The 26,839-nt window shown below is 43.9% G+C and overlaps 1 protein-coding gene and 1 pseudogene across 1 annotated transcript; one reads left to right on the forward strand and one right to left on the reverse strand.

The window, feature by feature from the left end:
* Positions 1-16,548: 16,548 nt before the first annotated feature.
* Positions 16,549-16,822, forward strand: LOC124515135 (late cornified envelope protein 3A-like; annotated as a pseudogene).
* Positions 16,823-25,488: 8,666 nt separating this feature from the next.
* Positions 25,489-25,779, reverse strand: LOC124514823 (late cornified envelope protein 3D-like). Its single transcript, XM_047083128.1, has one exon. It carries the CDS (start codon positions 25,777-25,779, stop codon positions 25,489-25,491), a length of 291 nt encoding a protein of 96 aa, XP_046939084.1.
* Between the last annotated feature and the right edge of the window lie 1,060 nt (positions 25,780-26,839).

The raw sequence follows: 26,839 nt of genomic DNA on the forward strand, positions 1-26,839 counted from the left end.
TTTGTTCCCCACATCACTATGGAGGGGAGGGTGATATTAGGGGCTCCAGGAAACTGACTCTGTAGATTTCTGGAGATTAAGCTTCTGATAAGATTGCCTTTTTCTTGTCATTTACTAAGATATTTGTAAACTGATGGAGTCCAATGTCCTGTATGACTGTGATCTCTATCAGTTAACCATTTGTTTTCTTTCCTTTCCTTTGTCCTTGGGCAGCCAGGAGTGCCTGAGGAATATCACACACATCCCACATGGGGGAGGGGGTGCTAGCTTGTATTTTGTCCTCAGCTTGCCTTATTCTCCCTCATTAGTAAGTATAGTTAAATTTCCTTATAACCTGCAGCCCACTGACAAATACTTGCAAATACAGAGTATAACATTTCTCTGGGAACCCCCCCCCCCCACAGTCCTAATGTTAATACCTTACTAGAAGAAAAACCACCTTAGCTTGACAATAGCAGGCCTCAGGTATTTTAGGAGTTGTCATTAGCACATCAAAGTCCCTCTGGAGACCTCTCTTTTGTCTATAACTCCAAAGTATATAACCAGTCTTTCTTCACAACCCCAGCACAGCTCTTCCTGCCCATGGGTCCTGTCCCCATGCTTTAAAAAAATCACCTTTTTGCACCAAAAACGTCTCAAGAATTTTTTTTCTTGGCTGTCAGCTTAGGACCCTTACCACCACTCCAAAATCCCATCAAGATGACAACTGTTACTTTCTTACTGTTTACATTTACCTCATGTACATCCTTCTGGCCCTTTATTTTCCACTTTCTGAATTACTTGGTTTTAGATGCATTTCTTGAATACAGCAAAGAGCTGAATTTCTCTTTTTGAGCCAATATAAATTAAAAAAATTTTTTCCAGGCGAATTTGCTTGCATGTATTCTTACAAAATGGTGACATATTGGTCCTAAGTCAGGCACATTATTTTATGAAATTTTATTACCCCCATTTTTTATTGTGTCTTTGATCTGACAACTCTTCCTCAGTATATTTTCTGGAGCTTCCTCTGACATCACTTAACAGGCTAGAGGTCATCTAGTTACTTCCTCAGGAAGAGCTCATCAAGCCAAAATCACTGCAGTCTTGCAACATAGCAGAGTTATGTTGTGTTTCTAGTTGAAGGATGGCTGTTCTGAATCTAAATTCCTTGATTCACACTTTGTCCCTATCTTGTAGATAGAATGCCTTCTGACATTCGAATGTGCTGTGGAGATGTCAGAATTCCTCAAATCAGCATTGTACGTTGAACTCTAGAAAGTCACACTGTTTCCTCAGGTCAGAGTTCCATAGAGCGCTCAGGAGATTCCTAGAGCCTAGAATCAGGAGCTTTTTTTCTCAGATTACTTTTATGCTAAGAAATCAGAGGTGTCCTGGTCCCTTATCTTGCTCCTAGGAAAAATGTCTCTGCCAAAGGACCCAGTTCAGTATATGCTTTGGGACTCCACAGTTTCTAGGCTGTTCTATCTCTCAGCTCCTCTATGGTCCCCACTCTACTTGCTCTGCTTGACCATCTTCTGGGGCTCTAAGACTCTACTCCCTTCTGCAATTTCTGAAGGCTGCCAGTGGTCTGTGCCTGGTAATCAGGATGGTGAAGGAAGAGAGAGGAGGAAACAGTGATGCTGACCACTCCTTGTTCAGAGTTTTCCTCCTCCCTACACCAGGCTCGTGGTTCTTTTTGATAATATAAATGTTCTAAAATTAAGGAAGAGGAGAAAATGAATATTGGAGGCAACTAAATAGTTTTGATCATGGTATGACTTTCTAGTAAAAACAGTGGGACCACTGGACATTTAGAAGCAGTATTCTGGGTGTGCTGCACTGCATCTGACAGAGTAACACCTGTGACCTTCATCACAAAAAGTGAGGAAACATACCTATGATGCCTCCATGGATCCAGACATGAGGACATGCCAGTGTCCTAGGGTAAGGTAGAAAAGTCGATTTAGCAATCGCCTTAGGAGTTTCTAAGGATGTGGCTTTGAAAGGGGCATGCATTGCATTTTGGGGGCGTTGTGGGACACTTTTGAGGGGGAAAACTACTGATTTGGCCGTATCTATAATTGACAAAAAATATGAAAATGTCCAAAGGTAGAACTTTAAGAAAATTCACTAAAAGGATTCACCAAGCTGGTGGACACCCTTTGCCATGCCTCTTTTCTTCTTCCTGCCTGAGTCTTAGCCCAGACATCACAGGTGGAGCCCCATCACACTGGTGCTCTAGCAATTTTACAGATAGAAGCCAGAACTAAAGATGGAGGAGGAAGGAGGAAAGGAAAAGGAACCCAGAGCTCTGATGACACCATGGAGCTACCAAACATCTCTGGACTACATCTCTCTAGATGTTCAGCATGTGAAATAAAATTAATCATTTAGTTTATGTAAGCACTGCGATTTTCAGGTTTCTGTTACTAGAAGCCAAACTAAATTTTTAGCACAGACCTATATACAAACATAAAAACAGAGTACACTACAAATGCAGACATGCCAGAGCTTATACCATACATATGTGCAAGAGACAGATAAATAAAGGAGCTCTCTCTCTCTGGGGCGCCTGGGTGGCGCAGTCGGTTAAGCGTCCGACTTCAGCCAGGTCACGATCTCGCGGTCCGTGAGTTCGAGCCCCGCTTCAGGCTCTGGGCTGATGGCTCAGAGCCTGGAGCCTGTTTCCGATTCTGTGTCTCCCTCTCTCTCTGCCCCTCCCCCGTTCATGCTCTGTCTCTCTCTGTCCCAAAAATAAATAAAAAACGTTGAAAAAAAATAAAATAAAAAAATAAATAAATAAAGGAGCTCTCATCACAAAAGCATCTCAAGAAAACCTAAGTAACACTGGGGCAAAAAAGCAGTCTGTTCTCACTCCAGAGAAGTCGCAGTAAGTGGACCTGGGTGTCCAGCTCCTGTTAGACCTTCTCTGACCTCAGACTACTTAGAATTCCTCATAAAGTGCTCATGTACATGATCTGTATTGGAATTGTTGACGTGCTGTCTTCCCCACTGGTCTAAAAGCTTCATATTCAATCACAATGCCTGTCTCATAGGAAGTGCCCAATGCATACTTGTTTAACAGATAAATAACAGTGGAATGAAAGAATTTTTATAGTGATTACAGGGTAGCAAGTTATGCAAATTAGATATTAACTTACAAGTTTGTTGATGCTATAGCTACTGATGGTGATGATGATGGTGATGGTGACAGCAGTGACAAAATCTTAGTCAGCCAAACCTGTTCTTACTCCCACAGGTGCTGCCACCTGGTGGTGGAGAAGGGCATGTTCATTGAAGGTCATAACTGCAATGACACCCAGTCTTTCTCCTGCCCTCACCTCCGAATCCTTGAATACTATGTCAGTGTTTGTGTATCTCTTCTCTTCATGTCAGACATTTAGACTGTTCCTGATTTTTCCTTAACTACAAACGCTGCCATAGACTGGCATCTCATAAGTGTCCTCATGTGTATACACAAGTGTTTGAGTAGTTAAGACATCAAAATTTAAAACTGTTGAGATAGAGAATATGTCATTTTTTTTTGTTGGAATAGTTATGGAAAATTTATCTGTGACTATATGACATTCCTGCTAATTAACAACACTCCCACCATGGTCTATACAGATAGCTCTTTCTCAAGCTCGGTGTTTAATATCATAAAACCATTGTTTCTAATATTTGCCAAAATGAAGGGCAAAAATGATATCAAGCTATTTATTTAACTTGTAGTCCTCCAAATACCTAAGAGGTTTGGCATGTCATTTTACACATATATTTGCTACATGATTTTCCTCTTTTGTAAAAGTCTCACCCATACACTTGTCTAATTTTCTTAGGATAATTTTTATATTAACTTATATGAGTTATTTCTATATTCTGAATTTATTTCTTTGATTACAATGTGTGCTAGAAATATTTTCTTTTAATGTATTGCTGATGTTTCAGCCTTTTAAAAAATGGTTGGAAGCAGAGAAAAATTTTGAATGTAGGTACATTTATTAGCCTTTTACTTAATAGTGTTTTCTTTTGTGTCTTGTTTTTAATAGCCCACATTACTCCAAGGTTGTAAAGGTATTCTTGGATGTTTTATTCCATAAACTTTCAGTTTTGATTTTTCATTTAGGTGTTTAAAGTATCTAAAATCTCTTTTGGTGACTACTAAGGGCTTCCATTTTCAAATACCAACTTTGTCATATATTAACTTCCCATATATTAGTGGGTCTGCTCTCATGCTATATTTTGTTTCACTGATGCATTGGTCTGGTATTTGTTCTTATGGCACTATCAAACAGTTCTAATTATTAAAAATTCTAAATAATTTTTTTAATCTAGTAAATGAAGTTTTCTTTATTCTGTTTTTCTTCATTCTGTTTTCTTTTTTTTTCTTTATTCTTTATTCTGTTTTTATTCTGTTTTTCAATTCAAACTAAGCATTAAAGTTAGGGGAAAAAATAAAACACATAAGGATTAGAAACAACAAAACACAACTTTCATTACTTTAGATGATCTTATTGTGTATGTAGAAAAATCAAGCAAATACATAGATATACTATTAAGATAGAACTTATTGTCTGTACATAAAATGAATATATAAAAATCAAACAATAAGCAGGGAAACTTTTTTAAAGTTCCTGTTACGTTATTGTTAAAAATATCAAGTATTTTAAAATAAATCTAACCTCGATATTTGAAGACTTGCAAGATATTTTTTAATAAAATTTGAAAGGCACTGAAGATTTAAGTAAATAGAGAAATATATCCTGGAGAAATTCAGGGAAGATGGTGGAATAGGAGGGCGTTGGGCTCACCTCGTCCTGCTGATCACTTAGATTCCAGCCACACCTGCCTAAATAACCCAGAAAGCCGCCAGAAAACTAGCACAACGGACTCTCCAGAGCCAAGCATAGACAAGAGGCCCACAGAAGAGGGTAGGAAGGGCAGAGACGCGGTGCACGCTACACGGACTGGCGGGAGGGAGCCAGGCGGTGGAAGGACAGCCCGCACAGCTACGCAGAGCCCCAAGTCTGGCTTGCAAAAGCGGAGGGGCTGGACTGCAGGAGTTCTGACAGCCACCAGCGGGACTTCACGTCTGGAATGTTAAAAGTGAACCGCTCTGCTCTCGGAGAGCTGGGAGGGTGAGAGGACACGGGGAGGGAGAGTTTTTCAGCACTGGAAGACAGAGCTCTCAGCTCGGAGGGGGAACAAAGGAGCTGGCAAGCGCTATCTCCCTCTCCCATCCCCCAGCCCAAATCCCAAAGGGAACCAGTTGCTGTCACAGAACATGCTTGCACCACGCAAACACCCAACGCTGTGCTTCTGTGGATCCATCCCTCCGGTGGGTCTGCCTCCCTCCTGGCATTTGTTTGGTTTTTTACTTAAATAAACTTTAAATTTATTCAGGTCGTGATCTCATGGTTTATGAGTTTGAGTCCTGCATCAAGATCTGCATGGACAATTAAGAGCCTGCTCGGGATTCTCTCTCTCCCTCTCTCTGCCCCTTCCCCCCTCTCAAAATAAATGAATAAAATAAAAAAATAAAATAAAAATAAATGTTATATATTTTCTTTTATCTACAATAGGTTTTGAGTGAATAAATTTATGTTAGGTAAGTTTACAAATGACAGTTTTGCCATGTAACTTATATTGACTTCAAACTTCAATGATTTCTGAAGTACCTAATATTTTTTATGCATTATGGAATATTTTCATAACTTCTCTCCAATTGGAAATTGCTTTTGTAACAAATGACTCTTTTCCATAACTGTATTTCTGTTGCTAGACTTAATTTGTACTGGAGAGGAAAGTAACACTGCTTTGCTGGACATCTCTGGGATTAAGTAACCAGTCAAGAGCAAAGAGAGTGAAGCCAGTCTAAGATATATAAGCTCAGGTCCATCTGTTCATACTGACGTTTTCCTGGGAGCTCAGGTAAGATGAAGACTTACTCTGGGATGACTCTCCACTGATCCTTGAGAGCATGGAACCCATGGACATCAAGCAGTACTTCTTCAGAGTCTATGATCCAAATGCACATTTTGGAACCCATCTCACTGCCTTGTTTACTTTATCATTATAAAGCACTTATATTCCACACCACCAGTTTGACCCCCATTTTACTGATAAGGAAACTGAGGCACAAAGAAGTTAGGCAATCTGCTGGAAGTCAGTTGCAGAAGCTCACAGAGACTTCTTTCATGTTTGCCCCAGATCCCACTCAGCTCTTGGCCCCATCTTTCATCTCTGCTACTCTTGCCCACCTTCACCTCCCTGTGCCATTATCTGAAACTGGCTCAACCACTACCAACATCAGTTGCAGATCCCTGATGTTCTCATAAGTGTGATTCCATCCCATAGACTCCTTCACATGGTTTAAGAACATTCAGTGACTGAAAACATTCAGTGACTGAAAGAACATTCAGTCAGCAAAATTCAAACTTTTTCTCTAACACTTATTTTCTCATTGAATATAATCCTTAAGAAGTCTTTCCAAGGGATCTGAACAAAGGACTGGGAACAAAGGACAAAGCACTTGTGTTTATGTGAGGGAATCCTGAAGAAGTGGGGACTGGACATTTCCAAGAAGCTGCCCCTTTTCTGAGGGGTTCTGGTACTATATTGCCTCCCTGCTCCTTTCCCAGAGTCCTAAATTAGATTTCAGTCTCCTTGCACTCTGACTGCTACTGAGACCCCATGAATATCCCCATGATTACTTCAGATGCTGCTTCCTGGCCCCATGCCTGTAGCTAGAACAGGATATCCCCTGCTAGATCCCTGATTCTATTCTAGGCACAGGGTAAGGGGGAAGCTCTTCCAAGGTCAAGAGAGCATCTTCAGTCCTGAGGCCAAAATATCTGATGAGACTCAAGTGCTATGTGGACATGATGGAAATACAGGAAATAGAAGCATAGCAGAGCACATGAGAAGGGTAGGAGTACTCATAGGAACTCCAGCACCTAGCCAAAACCCTTGGCTTCTCTGGATCTATCTTTCTGGTCTTCAACTTCTCATTGAATGTGTTCTCAGACATGATCCCTGTCTCTCAGATCTTTTAGTTTAATTTAGCAAAAGTTAATTAAACATGTTCATATGATCAGTCCATCATTGCTTAGGAATTCAAAGGTGATAAATAACACATGTCCCCTGCCCCTAAGTTGTTCCTAGTTCTGTGGATTTTTGAAAACCATCTTATAACACACATACACAACCTGTGCATGGGTTTGAAGACTGAACAGCTCTGAGTCACTTTCCAGTGAAGTTGTTGGGACACTGGAAATAGCCTTGGTGATGTCATCCATGGTGTATTCACTCTGTTACAGAAGCATTTGTAGCAGAATAACAGAGGGGTTAGTATGTGGGGGTGTATATGTGGAGGATGTGTAGGGGGTATATGTGCTCAGAAAGGGAAATTAAAAGTCTCTAGTACATCATGTCCAGGGATACTCACAGTTGTTCCACAAGCTGGGAACCACTAAGAACATTGTGCTGTTAATACAGTGGACACATCATCCATGGATTTTGACATCAATGGTTTATAATTATATATATTTTTTGTGCCCACCCACCACTTCTAGCTAATTGGAGATCTTGTGACAATAGAAATATGGGTGCTATCTACTGACTCTAACAGAGCCATGATCAAATATGGGATCAAATATGTTCTTGGTGAGTAGGGCAATGAAACAAAAGAAGGAAAGAAAGAAAGAAAGAAAGAAAGAAAGAAAGAAAGAAAGAGAAAAGAAAGAGAAAGGAAAAAGAAGATGACAGAGGAAGTGGCGCCTGGGTGGCTCAGTCTGTTAAGCATCTGACTTTGGCTCATGATCTCATGGTTTGTGGGTCTGAGCTCCGCGTCAGGCTCTGTCCTGACAGCTCAGAACCTAGAGCCTGCTTCAAATTATGTGTGTGTTTCTCTCTCTGCTCTTTGCCTAGTTGTGCTCTACGTCTCTCTGTCTCTAAAAAATAAATAAACATTAAAAAATTTTTTTAAAGATGGCAGAGGTGAAGGGGGAAGGGGGAGAGGAGGAAGAAAATAGAGTACATTTCAGAAGTTTCCCTCTAGTCTCTCTTGCCTAGAAAGTTGCCAGATTCCAGTCTCATCTCTCCAAACATCCTGGGCATATATCTACCTCAGAATCCTACTGTGATCTCAAGCTCAAAATTCTGTAAAATGAGCTCTCCACCTTCCTTCTTGATCTCACTCATGATAATTCTGTTACCCCAGCCATCAGACTGGGCACGGATGGCATCATTCCTGATTACCTCACATTCTTCACCTTTCACAGACAGTGAGTCACTAAGTTTTACATATACCTTCTACAAAGTCTCTCTTAATATACTCTGCTCTCTCAGGCCCACTGCCACCAACTGATCTTCCTTTCTCCTGCCCTCTTTCAAATGGGTCAAAGGAGAGGGTATGACTAGATATTTCCTAAGAAAGGACAGACACACTGAGACCTGGAGCCCCCAAATTTCTAATCCAATGATTGGTTCCATGGGGATCCCCAGGCTCCAGTGGGGACCCAGCCTCAGTAAAGGATGTGCCCTGATGAACCTTTCCCTCATCCACAGGCACTGGAAAGGCCACTTGGGAGCTCCCATGCAGCCACCTTGGGAGGGATGAGTGAGGAGGTAGGAGAATGCCAGGAATGGCTCTCCCCCTCCCTGCTTGTGTAAGAGCACCCACCTGCACCTCTGAGAGCCACACCACACCTCAGAGCTCAGATATCCCAGGAAAAGTGCCCTTGTCGCAAGATCTTCCTCTGATCTGACTTCACAGGAAGGAGGTCTTATCTGAAACCAGGAAAGCCTTTGTGTAGCAGGACTCACAAGCCTAAGAAGAAGAGGTGGGAATGAAGGAGCAAGACAAAAGGGGAAAGAATGGGCATTAGAGTGAAGTTCAAACAGAAAGGCACCAGCCTTGGAATGAAACCCTTGAAGCATCCCAGACACTCTTAAACATCTAATGGCTGAGTTTCTGCAAGGAGCTGGGAGTCTAACTGAGGCTGTATAGATCTATGGAGATTTATTTATATATATACACACATTCACATCTATCTGTATTTGCCTAGAGAAGGGATCTTCTGGGGCGCCTGGGTGGCTCAGTTGGTTAAGCGTCTGACTTCGGCTCAGGTCATGATCTCACGGTTTGTGAGTTTGAGTCCCATGTCAGGTTCTGTGCTGACAGCTCAGAGCCTGGAGCCTGCCTCAGATTCTGTGTCTCCTTCTCTCTCTGCCCCTCCCCAACTTGTGCTCTGTCTCTCTATGTCTCTCAAAAAATAAATAAATGTAAAAAACAATTAAAAAAAAAGAAGGAATCTTCTTAAAGAAAGTACCCTGGGTAGAGTTTTCTTTCATATTCTTGTTTATTTTATCCATATGTTAACCACATAATGTGGTTAAACTTCATAAGAAAAAAAAAAGCTTGATTATTATCTGATGCATCTGAATTAGTCCTGCTGAGATATGCTGCCAGTGAAACTGCTGGCTGTACTGAACACCTCCAAGTGCTCCCAAATGCCCTTCAAACACCTTATCTGTAGCATCTTCCTGCCATGGCTCCAGCTCTGGGTGTGGCATCTGCTTGAGTGGACCTACCTGCAATCCTACCATAGCCACCAGAATTCCTATTTCCATGGCAGTGCAGTGGTCAGTAGCTGAGGACTCTGCCTGCTGCCACGGGTCCAGGGACTATTGCTAATCTGGGACCTGATGACTTAGAGGAACAGCATTAGATGAACCCAAAGTCAAGAGGCAAGTGACTTGCCTTGCCTGAAGCTTTCCCCCACCCATCCTCCTCAACTTTTCAGGGCTGAGCAGATTGCATTGCTCATGGGGAAGACATCTGTTTATCGCCAAAAGTCTCACCTACTCTGATCTTCCAAAATATATCATTTTCTCTGTACCTTAGAACTGCTCAATCCCTGCTTCCCAGACCCCATTCAGAGGCTACATATGAATATGTGAAATTACAAAACTTCTTTTTTCTGGGTATGCCTTGCCTCTTAGGTTCTTACATCTCCACTCACCGTATTCAAGGGTACTTTCCACACCTTCACCACTGCAGAAATGGCTCTGCCATTTTCTAAGTATGGAAGCCAGTTCAAGACCAGAAAAACATGAAAATCTGACTCTACTTCATTTATTAGTGGCCTCTAGGAATTGAGAAGGTAGGGGGAAGGGGAACATTTGGGAACACAAAGCTTTCATTGATATGTGTAGCATTTCCCAACCTTCTTGATAAAAACACATGTGTGCCTGCACTCATGTGCACACCACACACACACACACACACACACACACACACAAACACACAGACACACATTGATTTCACAGCACCAATTCTTGGGAGACATGGTCCTGGTTAAGCAATGTATCCTTCATCTTTTGATGTGGAGGAGGACCCCAGAAATGCTTGATACAAAAGTGAAGGGTCTGAGCTCAGTGCTACACAAACATGAAACATCTTTACTTTTTCTCAAATGCTGCCTTCTCCAGTGCTAAAATTAATCATCCTTTCCAATCACTGGGAGGCTCATTCCATGCCATTCCATTCACTTGTAAGTATACATTAAACAAAACAAAACAAAACAAAACAAAACAAAACAAAACAAAGAGCCCAGCCCAGTCCAATTTAACACAATTTTAAACTTTAAGATCCTCCCCTCCAGGTCTGCATAGGTTTGTCTCTTCCCATATAAATTATGTAAAGGCAGACAAAGGGTTGAGAGTAGGGAGAGGGTGAAATATGCCCTGTTAACTGGTCGTGCCACCAAACAACACCTCGTAGGAGGCATGTGACCTGCTGGGATCTCCCAATAGCATGATGGCATGGGTTCTGTGTTGATCTGTTGCAGGCATCCCTTTGTCCTTAGACAACCCTCCTGAGCAGAGCACAGCTCAATCCTGGCTGCCACCCCCTATGTCCACCTGCCCCATCAAACAGTAAATATATAGGCTGGCCTCAACTGCCAATTGTCTCTAAACTGTCCAATCCTTTCATCCCAGCACCATAGGAACAGGCAACAGATACAACATGATAGCCTAAAGAAGGATTAAGATGTTCATCTCTTTCTTGCAGACATCTCTAACCACAGTGAATGGTCCTTTTGGAGCCTCTTTGCGTGGCTGTATGTGGAGAGCATCCTCCTCCCATACCCCATAGGGAGGAGAAGAAAAATGCCACAGACCTTTCTCCCAAGATGATGAGCTTCTATGTGACAGTTTTCCCTTATTCCTAGTCTCCCCTTTATATATGTTAGAATGTTGGGGCGGGAGGGGGGGCAGTGAGGGTGGCAGGGCCAGTCCTACCACTGCACTGTGAGTCCCGTGGGGCTCTGCCTATACTGGTGTCTGTGGAAGGAGAGGCATTGTGGTTCCTGTTGTTTTCAGCTTTGGGGATCTAACCAAGATCTTCATAAAATAGTATGTGTGCCTTCAAAACCCTGTTAGAGCTTGTCAGAATGAATCAGCAGCATATTCAGTAGGAAAGGGCCAGTCCTTATCTACCAAAGGGGTTAATTAGGACCCAGAGAGGAACCCAGGGAAAAGCATGCACAAATTGGAAGTCAAGACAGCATTTTGAGGCTCCCTCATTCCATCTTCTCTATAAATGATTTAACTGCATTTCATAGGATACAGTCGGTCTTGGTGATGGGGTAGACTTGAACTAGGAAGGGATTAACTGATTGACTAAAGAAAAAATGTTTCACATATGATAGTATGTGCAGTCCTTGGTTGGTTGATCAGTTTGTCATTGACCCGTTTTGGTCAAGGTGCACTTCCTGGAATTAAATCTATAATGGCTTGCTCTTTACCTGTAATTCAATATTCCTTTTAATAAAGACAACTTGGTGTCTGGAAGGAGCATAAAAAGTCTGCAACGCTGCCCTGCATTTTCCTATTACACCACGTGGCAGAACCAGATGATGAAATCTTCCAAAGTTTCAATCAGCTAACCCAGGTTCAACCCACAGGACTCCAGAGTGTTAGGACGACTAGGGATGAATGCTCCACTACATGATTTGCACCTGAGTTGCCTTCATGCTGGAGTTGAGGAGTCACTCTTCTGTCAGCCCAGGACATCTGCCTCTCTGTGTCTGACCATCTGCCTCTCTGAGCTCTAAAGTGGGGATTATGACTCCTCTGCACCAGAATGAAGAGATTTAAGGCAACTGTCATAAAAGCATTAATGTAGGGAGCCAATGGCAGGATTTAGAAAGCAACTCAGAAATCCATGTGGTTGCACTTGGGCTGTTCCGTCGGTTAAGTGTCAGACTCTTGGTTTCCATTCTGGTCATGATCTCATGGTCCATGAGATAAAGCCCCAGGTGGGACTCTGTGCTGACAGCAAGGGGCCTGCTTGGGATTCTCTCTCTTCTCTCTGCCCCTCTCCCCCACTTGCTCTTACACTGTCTCGCAATATAAATAAATAAACATTTTTAAAAAGAAAGAAATCCATTGCATTTCACCAAAGAAGACATCCAGAAGGTTAACAAACACATGAAACTATTCTCAACATCACTCATCATCAGGGAAATACAAATCAAAACTATGATAAGATATCACCTTACACCTGTCAGAATGGGTAAAATTAACAAGTCAGGAAACAACAGATGTTGGCGAGGATGTGGAGAAAGGGGAAGCCTCTTGCACTGTTGGTGAGAATGCAAACTGGTACAGCCACTCTGGAGAACAGTATGGGGGTTCTTCAAAAAGTTAAAAATAGAACTACCCTATGACCCAGCAATTGCACTACTAGGTATTTATCCAAAGGCTACAAAAATGCTGATTCAAAGGGACATAAGCACCCCGATGTTTATACCAACAATAGCCAAATTATGGAAAGAGCCCAGAAGTCCACTGACTGATGAATGGGTAAAGAATGTGGAATTATATATATATACACATACACACACACACACACACACACACACACACACACATACACACACATATATGTATATATGTATACATATATACAAATATATATATGCAAAGAAGTATTACTCAGTCATCAAAAATGATGAAACCTTGGGGCACCTGGGTGGCTCAGTCAGTTGAGCATCCAACTTCAGCTCAGGTCATAATGTCACGGTTCATGAGTTTGAGCCCCACATCAAGTTAGCTGCTGTCAGCACAGAGCCTGATTTGGATCCTCTGTCCCTTCTCTCTGCCCCTGCCCTGTTTGTGCTCTCTCTCTCTCTCAAAAATAAATAAACATTAAAAATAATGAAATCTTTCCATTTTCACTGACATGGATTGAACTAGAGGGTATTATGCTCAGTGAAGTAAGTCAGTCAGAGAAAAAAATACCATATGATTTCACTCATATGTGGAATTTAAGAAACAAAGCAAATGAACATAGGGGAAGGGAAGGAAAAATAAAATAACATAAAAACATAGAGGGAGGCAAACCATAAGAGACTTTTAACTATCAAGAACAAATTGAGGGTTCATGGAGGGGAGTTGGGTTGGGGGGGAGGCTAAATGGGTCTTGGACATTAAGGAGGGTACTTGTGATGAGCACTGAGTGTTATATGTACGTGATGAATCACTAAATTCTACTCCTGAAACCAATACTTGCTATATGTCAACTAACTTGAATTTATACTTGATCTTAGCCAAAGAAGTGATCAACTAACTTGAATTTAAATAAAATCTTGGAAGAAAAGAAAAGAAAAAAAATCCATTGCATTTCATGAGAACTCCACCTAGTGTCTCTAAGATGTTTTAGCTCTTGACCAATTCCTGTGATTTGTATCACACCCTGATTCTTGCCTGGCAAGGACACAAGATCACCTAAGTTTGGACCGAAAATGCTTGTTCCTAAAAACCACAGGTGATGAAAAAAAGTCAATGTCAACTCCTGGAGTTCTCTGAGCTCTAGATTAAGTTGACCCCTTTTCCCCACAAAAGAGCTGAATTTTCCCTTTAGGAACATTCATCACTGTTGTGTTTGATGCCTGTCCTATTGGTTAGTTACCAAGCTCTCTGAGGGCAGAGGCTGTATCTCTCTCTTTCACTGGTGGATCTTTGATGCTGAGTGTAGTGACTGGCCTACAGCTGATGCCCAACAAGTGGTTTTTCAATAAAGAAGCATGGGGATGAATGAGTGAGAAAGAATTCCAGAACAGAAAGCAGGTGATGGCTCAGGCCAAATCTCAGTCTTGTGTAATGGAAGACAGGGAAACAGAACTGGGCTGGCAGAAGGCCCAGGGTTCCCTGATGGTACCCTTTCCCTCAGGCTGCCCTCCTCCCTCTGCCATATTCTCATGCCCAGCTCCACTGGGAGAGTGAGGGTGGTGGTGCAAATAGAGCTAAGTTTCCTTCCACTCCCTCCTCTCCTGAGCCACATCACTTAGTCTGGCATTCCACAAGGGCTTATTTTCATCCTTTGTAATTGTCTCTTTTCATGATAGTATCTCCATGGGAGGATGGAATGAGTGGGTGTGAGCTCTTAATAATATAAAGGTAGTGTTGCTTCCAACCTAGCTCTGAGGGTAAATCAGAACCTAGTACCCTGGGGACCCCATTCTGCAGGCAGGAGTGTGTTCCTCAAAACATGCTTGCTTGCCCCAGCCTCTCACCAGCTCCCCATCTGAATCCCAATTCCCTGTTTTCAATTCCACAGAATATTTGAATGAACGCATAGTATGGCAATTGTTCAAAGGAGAGCAAGAGGCAAACGGGAAGAAGGAACTAACATCCTCTTAGTTGTATTTTGTGCCAAAGGAGAAGTATGTTATTCTACGGTCTTCCATTTACTCTGACCAAAATAATGTTATGTTTAAGATCACAGTATAATTTAAGCTCATGATTATTAGAAACTTAACACCATCTTAATTGTGATGATTTTCTTTGAAAACGTCTAGTATAATAAATAGTTCTTTTTGATTCATGACAGTGGTTTTCCTTGGGAAGCTATAACATATTTTATTATATTATTACAGAAAGATTCAATATGAATTTATCACAAATATTAATTTAATTTAAACCAAATGGAAAATAAAATTCCGTTTACATGAATTCACCATATACAAACCTCAAGGATTACCAAAGCTATTCATTAAGTAAAATGCATACAGCTCCATCGACCTCATCATTATCAACTAATTTAACAAAATCTTCATCGATTACCAATATAACACGTAGAATTAGATTCAGCCTCACACATCCCACAGATAGCTGCAAACAGATGTCCTTTGTGTTTTCCATTAATTGTGATTTCCGTTAGCCCCACAGATGAAGGTCACATTTTTACATCATCTTGCTCCTGCAAGGAGACTTACCCCGCACTGCTTCTCTTCCACTCTCCCCCACCCCCACGTCCCCCCCACCACTGCATTCCAGATGCCACAGGTTCTCTTAAGGTCTCTGTGTCAAAAGCCATGGTCCCAGCTCCATTCTTCCACTTCTTACCAACTCACTCCCCAAGATCCAGTAAGTTCAGCTTAATTAACACCCCTAAAAGTTCACCCTCTGAGGGACTCTACAGAGCAGTGGGGGATTGACCCCCAAAGTGGCCCTGGGCCTGATGCCTTTGCACACACCTGTGCTATGTCAGTGAGAACATAAGCTCTACATAATTGTCCAGTGGTCCATTCTGTCTTTCTGAGACACTGAGCTAGCCAAGGGCAGCTCTGTTTGTCTCCATATTACCAGTGCCCACAAGGATATATCCTGAGGGCAGGCCATGTGAGCCGAATGTATAAATAAAAGCAGAATGGCAGCTAGTGGGACTGAGCCAGGGGTAACTGGACTGTTATCGAGATTTCCTGCTTCCTTTTTGTCATTCCTCAAAATCCGTGGAAAATGTGGAAAGCTTAGTCCTGGGTTGAGAAGAAGGACACATACGCTTGTGCCGCTGGTCATAACGCTCAGCATACGAGGGCTCAAGTCCTGGGCTCCTTGGTCCACAACTGCCTGAGGCGGAGCCTTCTTCTGTTTCCACAGAATCAGTAAATGTTCAGCTGGGGGCAGCCTGAGCTGATGGGGTTGAGCAGATGTGTCTGTGCTTCGGCAAAGAGAGGGGAGCCGGAAGACAGGATGGAGGTGGGCGAAGAGACCCACGGCGGGCAGCTGATGGGAACCGGGCTTATGAGAAGGAAGCGTCCACAAACCCTGAGAGGGGCTCTGTGACTCATTTGACCTCAGGGCCTCTCCTTCCTTGTCTTTCCAGACGCTTCCTCCCCGCCTGCTCACCCCTGGGTGGTTTACATCCTCAGACAGGTGCAGAGACGACGGGCAGTGTTGCAGTGCGCACCGAATGCCCACAGGGGGGCGCTGTTCACTGCGTCTGCGGGACAGGCCCTTTTTGGGGGCGTCGTGGGGGAGAGAGGATGTGCAGGTCAGGGAGACTCCTGCACAGAGCATGGGGCAGGACAGCATACCCCCGCCCCCCGCGCTACTCCAGAGAGTTTCCGGTGCCCACCTGCTCTCGGCTTGGGGAACAGTGGACCAGAGAAGAAGGATCCACAGATGAACGAGGAAACAAGGCCCGAAGCCTCTGCACTGACACACACTTGGTTTGGGTTGTGGTTTGCTCAGGCTCCCTGCCCTCCCGCCGCAATGTCCTGCGGGCAGAGCCAGCAGTGCCGGCCCCCTCCCAAGTGCCCCCCGAAAAGCCCAGCACAGTGCTCGCCCCCAGCCCCCGCCATCTGTGCTCCAGTCTCCGAGGGCGGCTGTGGCCAGCAGCTCCAGAGGTGGCTGCTGCCTGGGTCACCGCAAGCGCCACGGATCCCGCGGATGCCGGCGCCACAGCTCCGACTCCTGTGACTCCTGTGGCGGTGGGCTGCAGTCCGGGGGTTCCGGGTGTGGCCATGGCTCTGGGGGCGGCTGCTGACCCTGGTCATGAGATTAAGTAAAAGCATTTGGGGGGAAAAAATTCCAAAATGACTGAAAGCCACCTGAGGGGGTGCATCTCCTTCCTGTCCCCTCTCTCTGGCTGAGATACTCCTTGGATTTCAGAGTATTCCCCCAGAGGGTGTATCTCCAGACCTCCAGAGGGAGGTCTCCAGGAGGTCAAAGCTTCCCCTCTCCTTTATGTCCCTGTGAAAAAACAAAGCTTCTCATTAGCATTGCAACCTTTGTCTAACATGTCCAAGTCTTTGCCCCAACAGGCCTCCTCCTGTCTCGGGAACAGAAACATAGCCATTCATACCCATCTCCCCAGCTGACAAGAACCTTTGGGGGTTTGTGCATTACATAGAAGGGGGTTAGGCAGAGGTATTGGTGAAGACAGATTGGTGAAAGCCTGGAGTTTTCCTGTGTGAAATGAGGTGAGATCTAATGTGATGTTGGGAGGCCCAGGGTCTGCTCACCGAGTTCCTATAAGAACATGGTTCTGAGGTCCCTGACTGAATGACAGGGTGAGAGGGACAGGGAATCAGAAGTGGGCAAAGAAGAGTAAGACCAAAGTGGATGGTGGAGGAGAGCATTAAGCCACCCATCAAATGAAGACCAAGAAAGGAGAGGTTGCAGTGTATAAAAAGTGAAGAATTTGAAATGGGGGACAGGGGAAAAGCCTGCCAAGGGAGGGGTTCTAAGGGTGTGGGCCTGGCAGATGCACGATGGAGAGCCTGGGTCGATGGGGAGGAGCACTGTGAAGAAGAGGAGGAAGTGGGGGCAGCAAAGATGTCCCATGACTGCAGGGTCCTGCTCATATCAGGGTCAAAACACACAAGGCCTACTTCCATCATGATTCCTGATGTTTTACCTGACTCAGTTTCCAAAGACTCCCTTTGAATGGAGGAAAACCTACTTCTTCACCCTCCTCTGGTCCTGTGGTCCCCATCACATGTAGCATAGGGCTGTTCTCTGGGCAGCAGAAAAGAAGGGAAAAACCCAGGTTGTCTGGGAAGGGGAAGGTACAAATGCAGCCCACAGTCAGATAGTGCTCAAGTGGAGAATCTTTATGATTCCACAAGGCCAGAGACAGTGGCATAAGTTGGGATAACACAGACCTTTGGAGAGCAAAAGGAATGAGCTTCATGGGCCAGTCAGACCCTTAAGGGTGCCATCGTGAAAGCTCAACCCCAGATGTGGCAGAGAGGAAGAGGAAGAGAAGCTCCAGACTGGGACAAGCATGTGCTTCCTTGTTTCCTCCAACTCTGATGCTCTGTGGTCCTCATGACCCAGGAGAATAGCCCCTCCCCCTGCAGGGCCACAGCAGCAGCTATGGCCTCCAGAATGCTCTTATGGTGCTGTCAGTAGCATTTGTGGGTCTCATAGTGGCTCAGGGAGCAGCTTCCCCTAGAACTGGAATCACAACAGAAAGAGAGGTAGAGCCAGACTTCTAAAGGATATTTGAGGTTAGGCAGTTGGGACAGGCTGACACTGCTATTGATTTATCCTGACAGGACTTCTCAGTCCAGTAATACTGGAGGAAATAAAGAATAAAGTAATCCATTACCTCACGTTGATACAGGAGTATAAATGTAAAAATTACTATAAACCCTGTCCTGTTGCCCCTTTACCACTATTGCAGATCCTGACCCTATGACCCTCAGCCCACAGTTTAGGTCATCTACAGGCAGCAGGGAAATAGAAAGGGTCTCAGGCAGAAATGACCTGGCTCGAGATGATTACTGATCAATCCCAAAATTTTCTTTCTTACTCCTTTGATTTAGGCAGGAAAAAAGGTGCTGAGACATGGAGAGTGGTGACAGTGTTAAGTTATAATCTGAGTAGCAGATCTTTAGGTCCAGGCCTTCAACATTTCCTCATTAGATGGCCAGATGTTTTTCTGATAGCAGGGAAGTCCCTCCATGGCCCAAAAATATCTGGCCCTGACCCTCACGACTTTTGAAGGCTAGTTTTTCATTCATTCATTCATTCATTCATTCAAACATGAATTGAGTGCACATTTCAGAAATGTATACAACAGTTCCCATTCTTGAGAATCTTACAGTGCAGCAGGCATAGTGCAGAGTGATGAGTAACAAAGTTATTATGAGCTAGAATGATACCTGCTATAGTGTAAGTGTGTAGGAATTCCAGAGGACTTATGTCATAGCCTTTGGTATCAATTTCCCGTTGCCCTGACAGGAGTGAGGTGTCCAGACGTTGTAACTGGTCTCACTTGTGGGTAGTGGGTGAGGTCTTTGGCCTTCAAAATGGCTTTTGAGTAGGAGGCAGAAGCTGAGATGTCCTGTGGTGGTCCCGTTAAGGTTGTTTAAAAGGACACAGGGGACCCATGAGCCAGGAATGCCTGGGCAGGAAGTTTCTTGGAAGAAGGAGGAAATAAAGCTGCCATCTGAGGGAAGTTGAATCTGAAAGGGGAGGAAACTAAGATAATGGGAGGCAGGACAATGTGCTAACTAAGAACATAGACATTGGAGTCAAAAATTCCATCCTTCCTCTTCTCTTTTAAATAGGAAGATAAAGCTAGAAACGTCTAAGAAAAAAAAAAAAACAAAGCTAAAACCACAACCACTACAGGCAAAATGAACCAGAGATGTTGGAATTAAAAGCAGAGCCAGAGATTAGCAGTCTACACTTGGCAATGTGACAAGACTCGCAAATCTAACTATGTTGTTTGTGCTATTGATCAAAGAGTCATGGGAGTGGGTCAGAGATAGGGATGCTCATGTCCTATTGGCCAGAAAGCTTTGGGGGAAAAGGAAGACGAGATTTGAATAACAATTGGTGGAAATAATAATGATGTGATTGGTAATAGAAGTGGCTGATATCATTTTTCTAGTGTTTCTGGTAGATATATATTAGTTTTATAATATTTTCTCACTGTACTTTATTTTCATTTCCTAGGATGAAATAATAATTTAACGTGACATAGGTAAAAACCTTTGATATCTTTGACAAGACGTTATCATTGCAATAATGATTCTGGACATTCTAGGTACATCAGAGCTACAGGACCAGCCATCCTCTTCAAAGCTTGAATATATTACAACCATGGCCAAAGCTGAGTCCTTTAAAAACACTGTGGGAACACAAGTTTACACTGGGGCTCCAGTAATAAGTAATGTGAACTGGAGAGAGGACGAGGAGAGTGTTCAATACCCCCATATGATAGCTTTTTTAACTTTTCCCAAAATTCTTTGACATGTATCTCATTGAGAAATGGGGACTGTATTCTCCCCTTTTGAATCTAAGCAGGCTTGTGATTGCTTTAACCTACCAAATATGGTAGAAATGATGCCATGTGACTTCTGCATGACAAAAGGTCATGCAGATCTCATCTGGTGCTCTTGGAAGGCTCTCCCTGGGAGGTGTCCCTGGGGGACACCAGGTATCTTGTAAGAAGTCTCAGGACAACCCTATAATGTCAGAGAGGCCATGTATAGGTGCCAGCTGTAGATCCCCCAGCTGACAGCCAGAATCAATATCCAGCCATCTGCGTGAGCCTTCTTGGGTGTCCAGCCCAGTCAAACCTTCAGGTGACCACAGTTCCAGTTGACATCTAACTATAAATACTTGAAAGACTCAAAAAAGAATTGCCCAGGGGCGCCTGGGTGGCGCAGTCGGTTAAGCGTCCGACTTCAGCCAGGTCACGATCTCGCGATCCGTGAGTTCGAGCCCCGCGTCGGGCTCTGTGCTGACTGCTCAGAGCCTGGAGCCTGTTTCCGATTCTGTGTCTCCCTCTCTCTCTGCCCCTCCCCCGTTCATGCTCTGCCTCTCTCTGTCCCAAAAATAAATAAACGTTGAAAAAAAAAATTAAAAAAAATTAAAAAAAAAAAAAAAGAATTGCCCAGCTGACCCCTTCCTGAATTCTTGACCCACAAAACTGTTAGAAAACTGCAGTAGTTGTTTCACACCACTAAAGTTTGAGGTGGTTTGTGATGCAACAATAGTAGGCAGGGTCCCCACTAACCTTTTTCCATTAATGACTTGTCTTTCTCCCTCTACTATTGTTGGCTCTGCTGAGGGGCCCATTGTCACTAGATGCCCTTGTTAACTCCCACACAATTCAACATCTTCATGCCTCAGATTTTGCCAAGGCTGAGTTTATCCCACCTATGCTGGTGCCCAGCACACACCAGATGAGAATCCAGCTTGTCCATTTGGTCAACTGTAACAAAATGCTAGCAACAGAAATTGGTTTCTCATAGTTCTGAAGGCTGGGAAGTGCAAGGCCAAGGAACCAACAGACTGTCTGGTGGGCACCCACTTTCTAGATGGCCATTTTTTTCTGCAACCTCACATGGATGAAGATATGGGGTCTCTTTTATAAGGGCACTAATCCCATGGGACTTCATCACCTCCCAAATGCCCCACCACCTAACACCATCACCCTGGGGGTTAGGACTTCAAAATATGAATTTAGGGGATGCCGGAGTTCAGCTCCAGCAGGTCCAGGGTTCCCGAAGGATGAACAGCGTCAGCGAAAAAGTGAAAATAAAACAAAACTAAAATAAAAAACTAAAATAAAAACTACAATAAAAAGCTAAAATAAAAGCAAAAAATAAAAATGGACACAGACAACAGCAGCGTGTTGAACTGGCCGATTTATTCCAGTAAACGTGGCATTATATATGCTAGTGATTTCCTTGTAGCATATGTCATCTATGTTTTTCTAACATTACCTAATTTTGAAAATGTTCCTATGTATAAACAACCTTTAAGAAATAACATGGTGATTTTCCCCTAACTTTCCTGCATACCCTTTGATTATAGATCAATTTCTTACATTATTCCATTATGCATCTGTGTTTATCTATAATCTACAAAGCATTTGCTTTGCTGTTCTTGTGAAAGGCCCTCCATTTCCTAACACCTCAAGTGGAACAGTTACAGGGACATGACCTCCTAACCACATGAGGCCAGAAGAACAATGTGTTTGCCTTGGTCCAAGGTGCCAGAAAAGGGCTGAAAAAGCCTTAGAAACTCATGCCTCATACATTCTCAGAGAGACAAGGCACCTAGGAACTAATGAACCATTCTGTACCTTAACCAACTAGGTTCAGTCATCATCTGGAATGCCTCCGGGGGCCAGGTGGGCCTAAGGGTTGAAGTCACCTGTGCCCAGAGATACACTCCTTAGTTGCCGGAGTGGGGCTTTCAAATCCATATGTCTCTCCTTTACAGGCCCTCTTTGCTGGCAAATGTATAAGGCTATCCTTCCTGTAAGTGGAGTCTCCTTAGGGGATGGCAAGGGCTAAACGTAAGGCTGCACAATTTCTTGCAGAACCTTATTTTCTTCCCTAATGGTTCTTTTCCCAGGGGGCTGCCGAGGGCAATTCCCCAACAGACAATACCCCAGGTACTTTAATAAGGCCAAATTACCTAAAAGCGGGAGTACAAGAAGCTTCACTGTTGGTGGGCCGCCCTGCAGTCACCAATCCATCCAAAGCCCGGGCCCTGCCACTCGGGCTGGGATAGCTGGGCTTCCAGCAGGGGGAGACATAAATATTGAGACCATAGGACACTGGATGCACACCAAGAAAATCAGTCCCTACCTGCAAAGTCCCCACCTGTGTGTCTGCTCCAAGTGAGTAGCAACTTCGTCTGGTTCCCATTGTATCCCCACTGCCTAGAATGGTAGGTGGCACGCAACACATTCTTAGTAAGTATTTGTGTTATGAATGACTGAAAAAATGAATTGATGGTCTCAGGATGGCTTGATACAACCCTAACCAAGTATAAAGAATGGATTTTTCCTCCAGCTACTGGAAACAATGCTTAGTGTTGGAACCATGCCTAATTACATCTGACTTCCTGTGACTGCTCTAGTGTCTCATGTCTGAACTATATTCATTGACCCTGCTTCTTTCTTTCTTCAACCAGATTAGATATACCAACAGCAGGAATCCTTGGAAGCTTCTGAATTTCAGACTTTGTTCTTTCATTCTTCATATTAAATGCCAATAAACACTAACATTTAAGTAATTTTCTGCATTATTTACATGCATTAACATAATCTAGTCACCACACAAAACACAATGTTATTATCCTCATTTTTTAGATGAGGACACTGACAGTCATTTGCTGAGCTCTTAAGTTGCATAGCTGGGATTTGAATTTAAGCACTCTGTATTCTTATTACACTGCTCCCCAGTTGATGTGCAGCTAGCATTTTTTTCATGTTATTTAAATCCAAGTTAGTTAACATACAGTGTAACTATGGTTTCAGGAGTAGACTTTAGTGATTCATCACTTACATATGACACCCAGTGCTCATCACAAGTGCCCTCCTTAATCCCCATCATCCATTTAGCCCATCCCCCCTTCCAATTCCCCTCCATGAATCCTCAAGTTTGTTCTCTATATTTAAGACTCTCTTATGGTTTGCATACCACTCTGTATTTATCTGATTTTTCCTGCCCTTCCCCTATTTTCATCTGTTTTGTTTCTTAAACTCCACATATGAGTGAAATCATATGATATTTGTCTTTCTCTGACTTACTTCACTTAGCATAATACCCTCTAGTTCCATCCATGTTATTGCAAATGGCAAGATTTCATTCTTTCTTTTTGATTGCCAAGCAATATACCACATCTTCTTTATCCATTCATTAGTTGATGGACATTTTGGCTCTTTCCATAATTTGGCTATTGTTGATAGCACTACTATAAACATTGGGGTGCATGTGTCCCTTCGAATCAGCATTTTTGTAGCCTTTGGGTAAATACCTAGTACTGCAATTGCTGGGTCATAGGGTAGCTCTATTTTTAACTTTTTGAGGAACCTCTATACTGTTTTCCAGAGTGGCTGCATCAGTTTGCATTCCCACCAACAGTGCAAGAGGGTCCCCCTTTCTCCACCTCCTCAACAACATCTCTTGTTTCCTGAGTTAGTTTTATGCAGCTAGAATTTGATTGATGAATCTCATATGCTAGCCACCTGAAATGTACATGGCCCCTGTGGATTTGAGGCCAAGCAGAACAGACTGATCAATGTTTGTGGCTTTGCGTAAACATAGTTGAATGTGGTGGCTTGCATGTTTCAACAGCAGGCAGCAAATCTCTGCACAGAGCTTATGCGTCCTTTTTCCTTTTTTCTGTTGTGTATTTTAACTCCTACATTTAAAGAATATCTCTCAAGAATGTTTCAAATATCCAAGATCAAGTAGCCAATCACGTTCATTTCAAACTCTGCTTGAATGTAGGCCCCATGTCTGTGGCCACTTCCTCAAGGAGTTCTAAGCAAGTGTAAGCAAGTTGAGTGATTGGACTGACAACAGATTTGGGTTCATTTTGACACTTTTTATTTCAGTTTCTTAAGAAATTATATGTCCAAGAATATTGTAGCAAAACTAATTTTCAGATTACTACTTTTAAAAAATGAAATGACAAAAATATACTTAATCCAGTTGAATTCCCAAAATATCACACAGATCTTGTGCTTTGTCTATAATTTCCAAGCTCTAACTCTGATTTCTCTCAAATATTTCAACTTTGCCTGTAGCTATAGTTACATAATGTCTTTTCATCTTTCTGAAATCATTTCAAGAGCCATCCTGGCTTGGGTGTAACAGACCCCCATTGTTTTGTACCATCTATTTCAAAAATCTAGTGATACAAGTGAAACAGCAAATTTGGTTCTCATCAAGAATGACAAAGTCAGTTTGGCATACAGATAAATGTTGCTCTATTCCAAATTTGGGGTGGGATCTCCCCCACTTGGGACCCCATGTAACTGTAGCATGGCCATGTCTCCTTGATACGTTGACTTTGAAAAGTGGCATTCAACGGCCAAAAAATAATGAAAATGAGTTACATCCTACCTGAGATCTCTTGAAAGAAATTTATAGGTGTCCAATCTGTAACTCCCTGAGACATTTCTCATGTTCTATTTTTTTTCTCAGTTTTCTCAGAGCTCAGAGCCCCTCACACACTGAATGCACCAGGCACTCTCTCAGGGAACGCTCAACTCAGATTTTTTTGGGATTTATTAACTTTGCAGCTCACCTCTCTTTCTCAAACCCATCATTTGTAGGTTAACTTGATCTTCCTCCCTCAGATCTTCCTTTCTGCCTCTTTGGTTTCATTTTTCTCAATTTCTGATCCACTCTACTACCCTCAACAGAAATGTGGATTCCAGCATCAGATGGTCTCTTCCCACCATATCACATAAGCATGGTCAGGCCGTGGCTAGCAGCCCCTGTCCACATTTCCACCCTGAAGTTCTCAGGGTCCCTCTGTATGAGAAACATACGAGCGCTTAATGTCTTAGTCCCATGCCAGGATTAGTCCTCGTGCTGGCATGCTGGACCCTCAGGAGTTCAGGGAGGGGACCCACTAAGTATCCTGGAACAATGCAGTCAAAGGACAAGTGAGAGACAGTTGATGTAACAAGAAGCTTTATTTTTCTACCTTGTCAAACAGAGGTGATAATGCTATGAAGCACCATGTGGGCTCCTGGAAAAGACATCTACAGAACCCTCTGGGGAGAGCTCACCACTTCCCCATCTCCATGAACAGATCATGTGCTCAGCCAGGAAAGGGAGATTAGGGGATGTTGGAAAGTCGGCATCACCAGGAGCTTTCCCAGGCACTTTGGATTCTCATTCCCTCTAGGAGCTCTTGTCTCAGCATCAGGATCCCAAGTCAGCAACCACCCACAGAGCCATGGCCACACCCAGAGCCCCCGGACTGCAGTGCACTGCCACCATCACAGGAGCTGGAGCTGTGGCGCCGGCATCCATGGGATCCGTGGTGTCTGAGGTGGCCTAGGCAGCAGTCACTCCCGGAGCTGGGGCCACAGCTGCCCGCGGAGCCTGGAGCACAGCTGGAGGAGGCTGGGGGCAAGCACTGTGCTGGGCTCTTCGGGGGGCACTTGGGCGATGGGGGGCACTTGGAAGGAGGCTGGCACTGCTGCTGGCTCTGCTGGCAGGACATCGCGGCAGGAGGTTGATCTGGAACAAATAAAAGAAACATTTTTTTATGTGAACACAGAAGCTTCAGACAAAAGTCCCTTCCCTCTGGGTTTTGTCAAACACTTGTCCTCATGACCAAACTGCTTCCTAAGCCAAGCTGTGTGGGACGGACATGGGGACACGGAGTGGACACGCACACTAAGACACCAGATGGGTCTGTGTGCACCCCTGTCCACATACTCAACAAGAATGGAAGGAATCCTGAAGACCTGAGGCTTTGAGGGTTCACAGCCCCCTGACAGGTGCCTCAGTGGCTCTTTCCTCACCACCACCCCCTCCCCCACTGCTGCCCCTGTCTGGGTCCCCTCCTGCTGGTTCTGATCACATCTGGGCTTGTCTTCCCAAAGCTCCCAGCTGAGGGGACACTCACCAGATACAGAGGAGGCAGGATGAGGCTGTTCCTGAGGATGCTGCGGGTGAGGAGCCCAAGGTAGGAGCACTTTTATCCTGTGGCTGGGTTTGTCATGCAGTCTGGAGCCCTCTGCTGCTTTCACAACCCAGGGAGTGGACAGCCTGGCACACTCCTAGGACTGTCCTTGCATTCGTCACCTTCCTGTGACTTAGCAGGACATCTGATAAGGGAAACAGGAAATTTGCACACTGTCTACCTTCATGCCACCTGCATCATTCATTCAGCTCACATTTCTTAACACCAGGCTCTGCTCAAGGACTTTGCAGGAAACCAGGCATACATGGATGAATATCACACTTGTCTGTTCTTGGGTAGCTCACAGTCTTTCAGGAGAGAGCGACAGAACTATTAATACACACACATTCGTAAATATGGAGTCAAACATCACATGCTAAATGCTGTAATGTAACTGTGCATAACATCTTCAGTCGTGAGGTCACTGTCTTTGGTGTCAGCCTTCCTTCACCCTGCACACAGCCCAGCACTCTGGTACATGCACAGAGAATTGCTTACTGTCTCCTGAGCTCCCAGAGTGAGATGAGGAGGTACAACAATGGAAGTATAGAGCTGAGACCCTGTCTGGGCTGACTGGGGCCTCAAAGAAGATTCA

The sequence above is a fragment of the Lynx rufus genome, unplaced genomic scaffold (assembly GCF_022079265.1).
Source record: "Lynx rufus isolate CCGP_SWC_20201006 ecotype Redwood Valley unplaced genomic scaffold, mLynRuf1.p SCAF_2, whole genome shotgun sequence".
In the NCBI taxonomy this organism is placed as follows: Eukaryota; Metazoa; Chordata; class Mammalia; order Carnivora; family Felidae; genus Lynx; species Lynx rufus.

Excerpts from the sequence above, each read along its gene's own strand:
- LOC124514823 (XM_047083128.1), bottom strand. The coding sequence starts at position 25,779 with ATGTCCTGCCAGCAGAGCCAGCAGCAGTGCCAGCCTCCTTCCAAGTGC.